This window comes from Bombus vosnesenskii, unplaced genomic scaffold (assembly GCF_011952255.1).
Source record: "Bombus vosnesenskii isolate JDL3184/JDL3185 unplaced genomic scaffold, Bvos_JDL3184-5_v1.1 scf7180000014540, whole genome shotgun sequence".
NCBI lineage: Eukaryota > Metazoa > Arthropoda > Insecta > Hymenoptera > Apidae > Bombus > Bombus vosnesenskii.
This window is the reverse complement of record NW_022883508.1, coordinates 414,066-424,617: the sequence shown is the minus strand read 5'-3', so window position 1 is coordinate 424,617 and position 10,552 is coordinate 414,066. Positions and strand designations below refer to the sequence as shown.

At 34.2% G+C, this 10,552-nt stretch overlaps 3 protein-coding genes across 4 annotated transcripts; 1 reads left to right on the top strand and 2 right to left on the bottom strand.

The window, feature by feature from the left end:
- The first annotated feature begins 2,991 nt into the window (after nucleotides 1–2,991).
- LOC117240078 (dipeptidyl peptidase 9) lies at nucleotides 2,992–7,398 on the top strand. Of its 2 annotated transcripts, XM_033505936.1 has the most exons (11): nucleotides 2,992–3,254; nucleotides 3,340–3,534; nucleotides 3,634–3,768; nucleotides 3,853–4,015; nucleotides 4,089–4,330; nucleotides 4,408–4,719; nucleotides 4,799–5,085; nucleotides 5,161–5,489; nucleotides 5,551–5,802; nucleotides 5,876–6,148; nucleotides 6,271–7,398. In XM_033505936.1, the coding sequence occupies exons 2-11, from the start codon at nucleotides 3,365–3,367 to the stop codon at nucleotides 6,616–6,618; spliced, it is 2,511 nt and encodes an 836-aa protein (XP_033361827.1). In that variant the 5' UTR covers nucleotides 2,992–3,254; nucleotides 3,340–3,364; the 3' UTR covers nucleotides 6,619–7,398. The 2 variants fall into 2 exon arrangements, with proteins under 2 accessions (XP_033361827.1, XP_033361826.1); XM_033505935.1 differs by having other exon boundaries at nucleotides 2,992–3,534.
- A 71-nt stretch (nucleotides 7,399–7,469) lies between these two features.
- Nucleotides 7,470–8,445, bottom strand: LOC117240092 (39S ribosomal protein L51, mitochondrial). Its single transcript, XM_033505972.1, has 2 exons — nucleotides 8,273–8,445; nucleotides 7,470–8,003 (listed from the first exon to the last, which is right to left on the bottom strand). Exon 2 carries the CDS (start codon nucleotides 8,000–8,002, stop codon nucleotides 7,517–7,519), a length of 486 nt encoding a protein of 161 aa, XP_033361863.1. The 5' UTR covers nucleotide 8,003; nucleotides 8,273–8,445; the 3' UTR covers nucleotides 7,470–7,516.
- Nucleotides 8,446–9,170: 725 nt separating this feature from the next.
- Nucleotides 9,171–10,490, bottom strand: LOC117240091 (tenascin-like). The gene is made up of 6 exons (XM_033505971.1): nucleotides 10,238–10,490; nucleotides 9,997–10,146; nucleotides 9,784–9,912; nucleotides 9,550–9,693; nucleotides 9,336–9,452; nucleotides 9,171–9,262 (listed from the first exon to the last, which is right to left on the bottom strand). The coding sequence occupies exons 1-6, from the start codon at nucleotides 10,314–10,316 to the stop codon at nucleotides 9,207–9,209; spliced, it is 675 nt and encodes a 224-aa protein (XP_033361862.1). The 5' UTR covers nucleotides 10,317–10,490; the 3' UTR covers nucleotides 9,171–9,206.
- Nucleotides 10,491–10,552: the final 62 nt, after the last annotated feature.

Here is a 10,552-nt window from a genome sequence, read left to right as displayed (position 1 = left end):
TAATTTAGAGAAAGAACGACGATGAATGTACGAGAAGAGTTGATAGGATGGCCACGAATGGAAAAAGGGGGGAAAAGAAGTGCGCGGAATTACCTCTATGCGACGACCATCTCTGAGATACAGGCGACATCTGACCCTGCAGAAATTTTTATAGCTGGCAAGAAAAAGAGCAAAAAGGAACCAACCTCGTATCTTCGGTTTAGTGCCGCCATCGCTACCGATCTTTTAAAAATAAACAAGCTGATACACGTCGCCTCGTATCTCATGGTCCGAATTGCGCTTTTACCTCGATTAACACTTGTGTTCGCTTAATTAAAAATCGAAGGTCGTTATGTTTAGGCCGTCATCGGATTAAATTTTCTTTTAGCAAATAGCTCGATCGGATCATTGGTAAAGATTTTTATAAATCGTGCTTCGTCACAAATGTATGTCTAACGATAAGGTGTCACAAGTGAAGAATAGGAGAAACCGCAAATCTCGTCTTCTGACGTAAGATCACGAAGGAGAAAAAATTGTGATCGTGGGCGTCGATATAGGTATACAAATTAACTGTAGAAAACATACCAAGAGTCTAAGTGTACTCTCGTCTTTCATGCAATGATTTTGTGTTAACGGTATCGATTATGTTTCGACTAATTTTGTTAATTTTGTACGTTGCTTCAATTCCTTCGACCCGTGAATCTTCTGTTTGTCTGTTGCCTTGCGTCGTCTATACTCTGCACGAGTTCTAGTTATTTCCACGTGCTTTTCGCTATTAATAGTTCATTTTGTTATACTTAAGTTCTGTTGAATTTCTTTAGTAACGTTAACATTATAAAATGTATAAATACACGCTCAATGTTGTCTCGATACAGTTCGGTATATTTCCACATAGGGGAAAGACCGAATTAAACTGACACAGCGATTATGTTACGAAAATAACCAGCTGTGGAAGCCAAACTCATAAACGTCGACCATCTATGAAAATTTTAGATTATTACTCAACGACCTGTTGTTTAATACCGAATCGATGCATTCGATATTTAAGCGAGCTTTTAGGGGTTCGCTCGTAAGCCAAGTATGTATTTCGTGTGAGCGTGCAAAATGAAAGAAATGTTGTATCGACGCACGAGATGGACGTTAAGGATATATATTTGTATACATATACATGTATATGTATGTGGGGAAACCGAAGAGGAACTCGATCGAAGTATACCGCATCCGTTCGGCTTTCTCGAAATTGAAGCAAATAAAAAGAAGCAAGCGACCCTCTATTTATCAGTTTGCAATACGATACGAACGTACAAAAGTATTTCTGGAAATAGTGACAACAAGGATGTACATATATAGTCTAATAAAATAAACGCAATATGCGCGATAAGACCCTGATTTTATATTTTCTTTTTGTACGATTAAATATTCGTATATAGGAGCAACAAATTGTTATGAAAATCTCTCACTGTTACTCATCAAAAAATAATTATAATCATTACGTATATGACTTCGTAAAGAATGCTTGTTTTTCAAATAAGTGATTGATAAACACTCTGTACATATTACCCAGTATAATACTTTACAAGCTTGAAAGAGTCGTACCTTTAATTGCAAATAAAGAAATTTAAAAAGAATATAAATTAGGAAACATTAACGTTCATCTTCACATTTAATTATTCGTACCATGAATTCCCGTACGTGTTAGGTAAAACCAGTCAGTTCCAATTCAACGTTTATTACAATCAAGTAGCTTAAATATATCTGTCGTTAATTCATTTGTCGTATAACTTCTTTAAGTGTAATATTATAATCGCATTCGTAATGATTATGTGAAGGCAATTAATAGTCTTACCGACCAATTCTTCTTGATTTTTTCGGAAGTGAATAAATCAAACTTTACTACAGGCTCGCTGTATGGGCGGCGCATTAGGAAACACAGCGGAACTCTCAAGCGACCTATCATCCTTTCATTTCTGCAATCAACCAAAACTAATGACATTACGTCTAATAAATACGATAAGAAACTGGTAATAGATTGCTTTAAGTATCGTTAATAACCTGCTTTGAAAGTTTCAATAAAAGGGGAGATCGTGACAGTTTTGACGTTATGCGAATGTGTGTCGTTAAGGCTTGTTTGTTTTTTATTTGTTATCGTACCTTTTGAACGATTTTCTGTTGTGATCTTGTTCGGAACATGAATTATTGCTGTATAGGACAAACCAATCAATATGTTTGTTAAGCAAGCATTTTGCATTTTGAAAAGCATGATTAAACATTTGCGAAGGTTCGATCTTTCGATGAGAAAACATAATAATAATAAAAAAAAGCTATTCCAGTAGGTATAAAAACTAAAGAAAAAAAAAGAACGGGAGGATCGAAGGAGATGAACATTGAATATTTAATATCAGAGCGTACGTGATCTTTAGAACCGTAATTCAAGTCTCAAGAAACGAAGGAAGTCAGAGGCAAACTGGAAAAATAATATAGCGTTAAATGTTTTCTTCTCTTAATCCTGCTTAACGTTTTATGCGAAGTAATATTCGCAGTAGTGTTCTTAACGATGTTATTTCACTGAAATTGTTCTATATTTCTAATAATAGCACTTATGTGAGAAACAGTGGCAGAAAGAGTGCGATGAAGTTCGATATTCTTATATAATAATACAAATAAATGAAGTGATATTTAAATTTCTACGAATAAATAACTGTTTTTGAAAGTTATCATTGAGAATCACTGACGTTGAAGAATCCGCGAGTTGTGCATTGCATGTCAGTCGCTATTAAAAGTGAAGAAAGGAGAACGCTACCTGAAGGCGAAGCAGATTAATGAAGAAAGAAAAATTAACGAAAAGATCAAGGCAAACTATGTTTGTTTAATTATGTTTACCATTACTTTCTGTTAAGGTAAAACGAGCACTGACTTGTCGAAAAAAAGGCAACAAAGAGAGAAGATCCATTATCTTCCCCGTGTTTATGATATATAGTGTATATGACTTCACGTGTCGTTTTTCCGTGTCAATGAGTGTCTACTTCTGACAACTGCCAATAGATAGGATTGTCACGCTAGTTGCGAATTAGTTATAGGTGACTGAGAATATTTGGCACCCGTATTTACTAAAAACAGATCGAAACTTGTGCTGACGATTTCGCAAAATTAATGTCGTGGGGCTTGTCGAGAGAAGGGGGAGGGAGAGGCCGTGTTTGGGGAGTAGGTGAAAGTGAGAACCATCCACGGACATAACCTAAGAATAAGCTGCATCCGCGGTTGTCGCAGATTTTCTGGTATATAGGACGATGCGGTACCGTTTTTGAAAAATTCTTTGATATGATCTTTTCAAAGTACTGTCTTCTTGATGAATGACATCAGAAACGGAGGTAAGAACGGAGAAAATATGGAGACTTGCAACGAAGGGGGCGACCGGATTCTAACTGACATTGCTGTAACGCAAAGAAGTTGGTCGGAATTGAGAAGTGTCGTCAGTGATTTACGTAGGAAATTGTCCGGTGTATCGGTAGGCTCTGTGCCTGGATCTATAACGTTTCGCTCTTTACCAGATGGGCGGTAAGAGATGCTTCTAAAATAGTAACATAACCCTTACATTATTACAGTTCTTTATTTTTGTAGTGTATGTTTTCTAAATTGTGTGCATCTTCTTTTTAGAACAAGGATATATTTTCTTAGTAGTCCAAGCAATGGATGGGAAACTACGTTACTATTTGTGGACATTGCACATTCAGATCATGCAAATGGTTATCGCCTTCATTGGCAACCTATTATAGAAGCAAATTTTCAAACGTAATGCAATCTCTTTTACTAAAACGAAACAAGGTATTTCTTTTCTAAATCTAATTATATGACTATATGAAAATTTATTTGCAGTGTTTCAAGTACCAAAAGGCTATCGAGAGAAGAACAGTTACTATGGGAAAGGAAAAGATTAGCTACATGGGGTATTACTAGTTATGAGATTCATCTAGACAGTGGAAAATTAGTTTTTCCAGCAGCAAGTAGCCTTTATCAATGTATAGACACAGGATTCATGGTATTTTTCTCTAGCGCTTTCCATTTTTATGTATAATTAGGATAATAAGACAGTAAACGTATTTATACATTAGGCCGGACCTCTTTTTCCATCTGAAATTCGTATGTCAACATCAGGTGCAAAACTATGTCCACAAATTTGTCCATGGAATAATGCGTTAATTGCTCATACGTGCTCAGGCGACCTGTACCTGTCCCATAGTATCACAGGTTCTTCTGTAAGATTAACTCATGCAAGAAAAGGTAGCAGAAGTTTAGCAAATGATCCTCTCACTGCAGGAACTCCTTCTTATGTAATGCAAGAGGAATTTACTAGGTTGGTGGCATAATACAGGTTATGGTATAATGTTTGCTTTATGCAGATATTTTTTATAATGTGATACTTTTATTTAGATATATCGGCTATTGGTGGCAGCCAAAATCCAACGATGGTACCTATAGAATAGTATATGAAGAAATCGATGAAAGCGATGTAAAAATATTTTGTTTTCCATCAACATCAAATTCCGAAGATATAGATGAATTCAGGTTTCCCAGGGCTGGTACACCTAATGCCAGGAGTAATCTTAAAATGGTGCAATTTCGATTAACAGAAACATTACAAATTGTTGATATTGAAATATTAGAACTCCAGTATCCATTGCATATTATGTTTCCATGGATGGAATACATGGTAAGAGTAGGATGGACTCCTGATGCACAATAGTAAGTCGGAAACGTTCTGAATTTGTATTTCATTATTCGCTTCTATGAATATAACTTCTTAAATATTGTACAAATATAGTGTTTGGGTGCAGCTGTTGGATAGAAAGCAGCAAAGGCTGGAATTAGTTTTGTTATCGATAGATAATTTTTGCGAACCACCACCTAATGTGTACAATTCGGAAAACCATTTTACACCATCATCGGCGAGTGTTCAAGTAATATATTCCGAGCAAAGTTCAATTTGGATTAATGTTAATGATCTCCTTTATTTTCTACCATCCGACGACCCAACGGAAGTAAAACTTATTTGGGGCAGCGAAGAATCTGACTTTAGACACCTATATCTCATTACATCTAGCATAGCAGGTAAAGTAGCAAATGGTCTTAGTGACGGTTAATTACCTACTAAGATTGAAATAATACATTTTTCTCTTCTTATAGGTTTAAATAACGAAGTGGAAGAACCATTGGATAAGATGGATAGTATTTTTCTGCAACCTCGAGTTACTTCCAAAGTCGCTTTGACCCAAGGAGATTGGGAGGTTCTGGGTAAAAAATTGTGGGTAGACGAAATCAATTCTATCGTTTACTTTTGCGGTTTACGCGAGGGTCCACTAGAACAGCACGTTTATGCTGTATCTCTCCGTCGTCCGCTGGAAGTGAGACTGCTTACCAGGCCGGGCTATAGTCATAATAGTATATATTTTAATAAGGAGTGCACAATGCTAGTGACTGTCTACAGTTCCATCAAGACGTTACCAACTTGTCAAGTACGATTCTTTTGTGACAGTAGATATTAAGCGAATCTTTGTGACAATCAATGTTTTTTAGGTATTTAAAATATCACAATCAGATTGGACAGTAGAAAGTATTTCTCTAACACCTGTGGGTTATTTATTAGAACCATCCACCTTGGAATCCGAATTATTTTCCCCGGAAATTTATACCTATAAAATATCATCTAATGACACTATTTATTCAATGATCTTTAAACCACACAATTTTCAAATTGGTGTAAAATATCCCACGATACTGAACGTGTATGGTGGTCCTGAAGTACAACTGGTATCGAATACATTCAAAGTAAGCATTTTAAAAATATAAGTATAAAGTGATAAATTAAATTTTATTCGTTTAATAATTTCGCACATTTCAGGGAATGAGGCACTTAAGAATGCATATGTTGGCTGCTCAAGGCTATTGTGTAGTATTAATCGACTCACGTGGTTCACATCACAGAGGTTTAGTATTTGAAAGCCATTTGCAGCACAGAATGGGATCCGTTGAATTAAACGATCAAGTCGAGGTATTAAAATGGTTAGCGGAAACTACTGGTTATATTGATTTAAATCGCGTAGCAATTCATGGTTGGTCTTATGGAGGATATTTAAGTCTTATGGGCCTAATACAATATCCAGAAATATTTAAGGTATCTTCTTTGATTAAAAAATTTTGAATATACACATACACATACGCATACATATACACATAGTTGTACATACATATATATTCAGAGAAGCAAATTCGACAATCGAAACGTACAATTTTCAGTTAGCTATCGCCGGTGCACCAGTTACTTCTTGGAATTTTTATGATACTGGATATACTGAACGTTACATGGATTTACCACAAGATAATCCTCATGGATACACGTCTGGTTCTGTTTTAACGTATGTGGATAAGTTCCCTGATGAAGAAAATAGATTATTGATCATTCATGGACTTATAGACGAAAATGTACACTTTTTCCATACAAGTCAATTGATCAATGCTCTTATAAAATCTGGGAAACCATATCAACTGCAAGTTTACCCCAATGAAAGACATAGCCTCAGAAGTTTGGATGCTAGTAAACATTATGAAACTACATTGCTATCATTCTTACAGAATCATTTATAAATTTATTACTCTTATTCAAGTATATAGCTACAGCGATAAATGCTGGTTAAAATATTTCAACAATTTAAGTAACTGCCATTACGTTTATGTACATAGATCAGACAAATTAAAAATTACTTTTCGCATCATTGTGTTCGCGATGGTTTTGCCTAATACAAATCTTACGTTTTGTATGAAGTCTCCGAAACCACTACTTAAACAGTATTATAATTTTAATACAAAAAAGGTTATAATAAAAAACAATTAAAAGTTTTATCCATATAAGAAGAATAATGTTTCTTTTTCCGTTCATAAAAACAAAAAAAAGAACGTATATAAATATTGATATCGATAACACATTCGGGCATACAGCCATCGCGAAACTTATATTAAATACTATATGCAACCTTTTTAATGAATGATCATCGATTTTTGGAATTGTAAGACTTATTGTTACTTTTTTAAGAAAATGGACAATACTCGCAGTTTCTCTGTACATATATAAATAAGAGTTATGAGATCTGTATTAATTTTTTTTAGAATTTTCTTCTAACTGTACTTACAAGTGTCGATAGTTATCGTCAGAAATACGTCTGTTTCGTGGCTGTCACCATTTTATGCTTAATTTTGTATATATAAACGAGTAATCTCTCCCTATTTCACCCACATTTCTAAAATACCTTAGATGTATATGATAGCAAAGAATTTAAGCGGAAGAGTGTTTACATTATTCCGTAATTAAAAATAAATCATATATCCGACTAACTATTGTTTGTCAATAAATAAATACGTTGTTTTATATTTTGTTACAACGTGTACCATTATTATATCCGAGGATTTTAATGTTATGAAAATAAAAAATGTAGAATGTATTAGTCTTGCTGCAGTATATAATTATATTTTCTGACTTTGATATACATTACTGTGGTGAGCTGTAAGTTTTAGTCTTTCTGTTTAAATATCTGAATAAATATTTTAGTCTTTTTTTTAATTCTTTCCATTTAGTTGGTCTTGCTATTGGAAATACACCATGCTTCAACATTTTCTGTTTTCTCAGTAGTACCTGATATTCATTTCCACTTACGCCTCTTAGCCAAGATGGTACATTATATAAGATTCTAGTAGGATGAATTTTGTCTGAACCCAAAATATCTATATAATCATTTTGACCAAACAATGCTCTCTTTTCAGCCCAAGCATCCTTTGGTCTATATATTGGCATGGGTAATTTCTTATCACTATTGCGAGGTAGTAGTCCTCTCATATCTATAGGATCTTCGTAGCCATAACGCCTCACAAGTGGACCTCTAGCTATCTTGTCTGCATGATAGCGAAATCTAACAGGCATTACTTGTGGTACCCAAATGTTGATAGTTGTACGTATTGTATTCGTAAACCACGACATGCTAGCGAATAATTGATTTAGTTAATACTATAATTATATCTCTCCCTTTCTTAAAGCATTTGTAATATTAGATTTTTGCATTGAACATATATCGTTCAAAGTTATAAAAATAATTGTAGTTGAATTTTTGCGATAGATATTTTTTTTCGAACAGAATTAATCATTTAAATGAATTACATGTAATGCTAAGTAACTGACATAACCTTACTTTCTATATAATACATGTAGTGTTCTAAAGGTTAATAGTATTCCTTATGAAGCAAAATTTACCTTTTAAGAATATATCAATGAGCACATTTAATATTATTTATTTAAGTTCTTTACTTAGAACTGTTATCGTACAATAAACTGCAAATTATACTTTGTTTTCCATAACCTCAATGATATTTATATATCACATACAGCACACCTCAGGCGTTTGATGCTAGTACTACTCTAAATGTGAATGCATATCAGAGTGTCAAGTTCGTAGTATATCTTAATTTGAAATTGATATAAAATAGATCTAGCATTCTACATTATATAAATTATCATTTTTAAAAGCTATCTACTAATACTATGTTTGCCAAAATTCAAAACAAAGAATTAGACAATATATTAATGTTAACGTTATTTGACTAATCAACTAGTAGGTAAGTATAACTATGTATTTTGATATGAAAATATATTATATGAGTTTGGTTTTGATAAAAATGAAAATTCAAAAATAGAAATCAGTGTAGTTTCATAATCGAAATAGAATGTATTAGTAATATTATTACTATTTTGGTATTTGATAAAATGGTAGAAGGAGAATTAAAATATATATTAATAGTGCGTTGAAATAACCAAATTTGCAAATACAAATATGCTCGTATGTCGGAAGATAAATGGAGAGATAATATATCGAATTATAAATTATGTCGCATGAACCGCAAACAGATTTGAATTGTACGTCGTATTATTATGACACATAAGTATAGCTGATCGTATTTGCCACGATCGATCGCGTGAATGCGTTATAAATCCTAACGTGCGTACGAACTATACGAACTACGAACTATACTATATCTAACACTTTACTCTCATGTTTTGAAGTCTCACAAATAACTGCTAATATTTGTAAGGAAGAACATATAATTAAATAATGTATTAATTTGGAGAATCACAGTTGGAAATAATAATATGATTTGTTTAGAAAGATGACGTCTATTTGTTAAATCAGTCAATATATAAAAGGTAAAAGCACCACAAAAATTCCAATAGAAGTGAGCGTAGCACCTGAAAAAAAGAGATTCGTCAGAAAGATGGATTCACCAAATTATATTGCGGCATGCAATTAATTTTGGTTAACCTCTGCTGCATGTTTCTTCTCCATTTTTGCAAACACATTGACCGTCCCTGCATTCAAGGACATTTTTGTTATCGAAGTCTACACATTCGTAATCTTCTGTACATAAATTGTATAAAACTGAAAAAAACGCGTATTAATTCATTAACCTGTCTTTAGTTACAAATCATTTCTACCTAAGTTATGTAATCAAATGAAGCACAATATCGATTCTTACATCGTGTCTGAATACATTTCCCCGTTGCATTGACGAAATGATAAGACGTGATACACTGGCAGCGTCCATTGATGCACATGGCACGATCAAACGTGTCCTGACACTCATCGGTCCTTTGACAAAGATCACCCACTACTAATGGCCCTGAAACGTGCGATCCATTTACATATAGATTGGTCCATGCGGATCACGAAGATGCTCGTAGAAATTTTGCTAATCGTATCTGTTACTTACTAACGATACAATTTGAAGAATTATTTATATCTAAGATATACGAATCTTTGCATGCGCATATTCCTTGCCTACACGCAGCGTTCGTCATCGATGCACATACCGAATCATCCGTGCATGTCAATCCGGCACCTATTATTTACCCCAAATCGACGAATAAATCTTTGAACATATACAGAATTGTCAGTACACGAGATTTTACAAAGCAATACTCACTAGCGATGCACATCGATTTATCAGGAGTAGGCGAGTAATATTGATCGCACTGACAAGTCATGTGTGTAAGACAAAATGCATGTTGAATGCAATTGCGATCTCTTTCGCATCTCTCGCCGACTTTTGCGTTTCCATATTCCTGTGTGCCCACTAAATAACGTGACGATAGAAATACAGTGAAAAGAACAAGTAGACGCACAATTATGTTTCTTATCGAGCGACATTTACTAGCGATACTCACATTGAGAACACGACAGCGATTGGAAAGTCGCGAAGAATAGAATTAACTTGAAAAGTTGGACGTTCATTTTGATATTCATGGCAACTAAGTAAGAAACGGTATGGTCTCGTTAGAAAGGTAAGCAACCCACGCCCTTCTGTGATAATCGTTATCTTTCCGCTTATCTACGATATATCGGACTGAGTGAATCAGTGAATCAGTGAACAATGAATGTACCGCTTCCTCGAATGTTTGACCGTCTTCATCGTAAAATGGAAGATGGTAAAAGATCGCTACAAATGATTAGCGACTCAGCCGGTAAAACTAGAGAATACA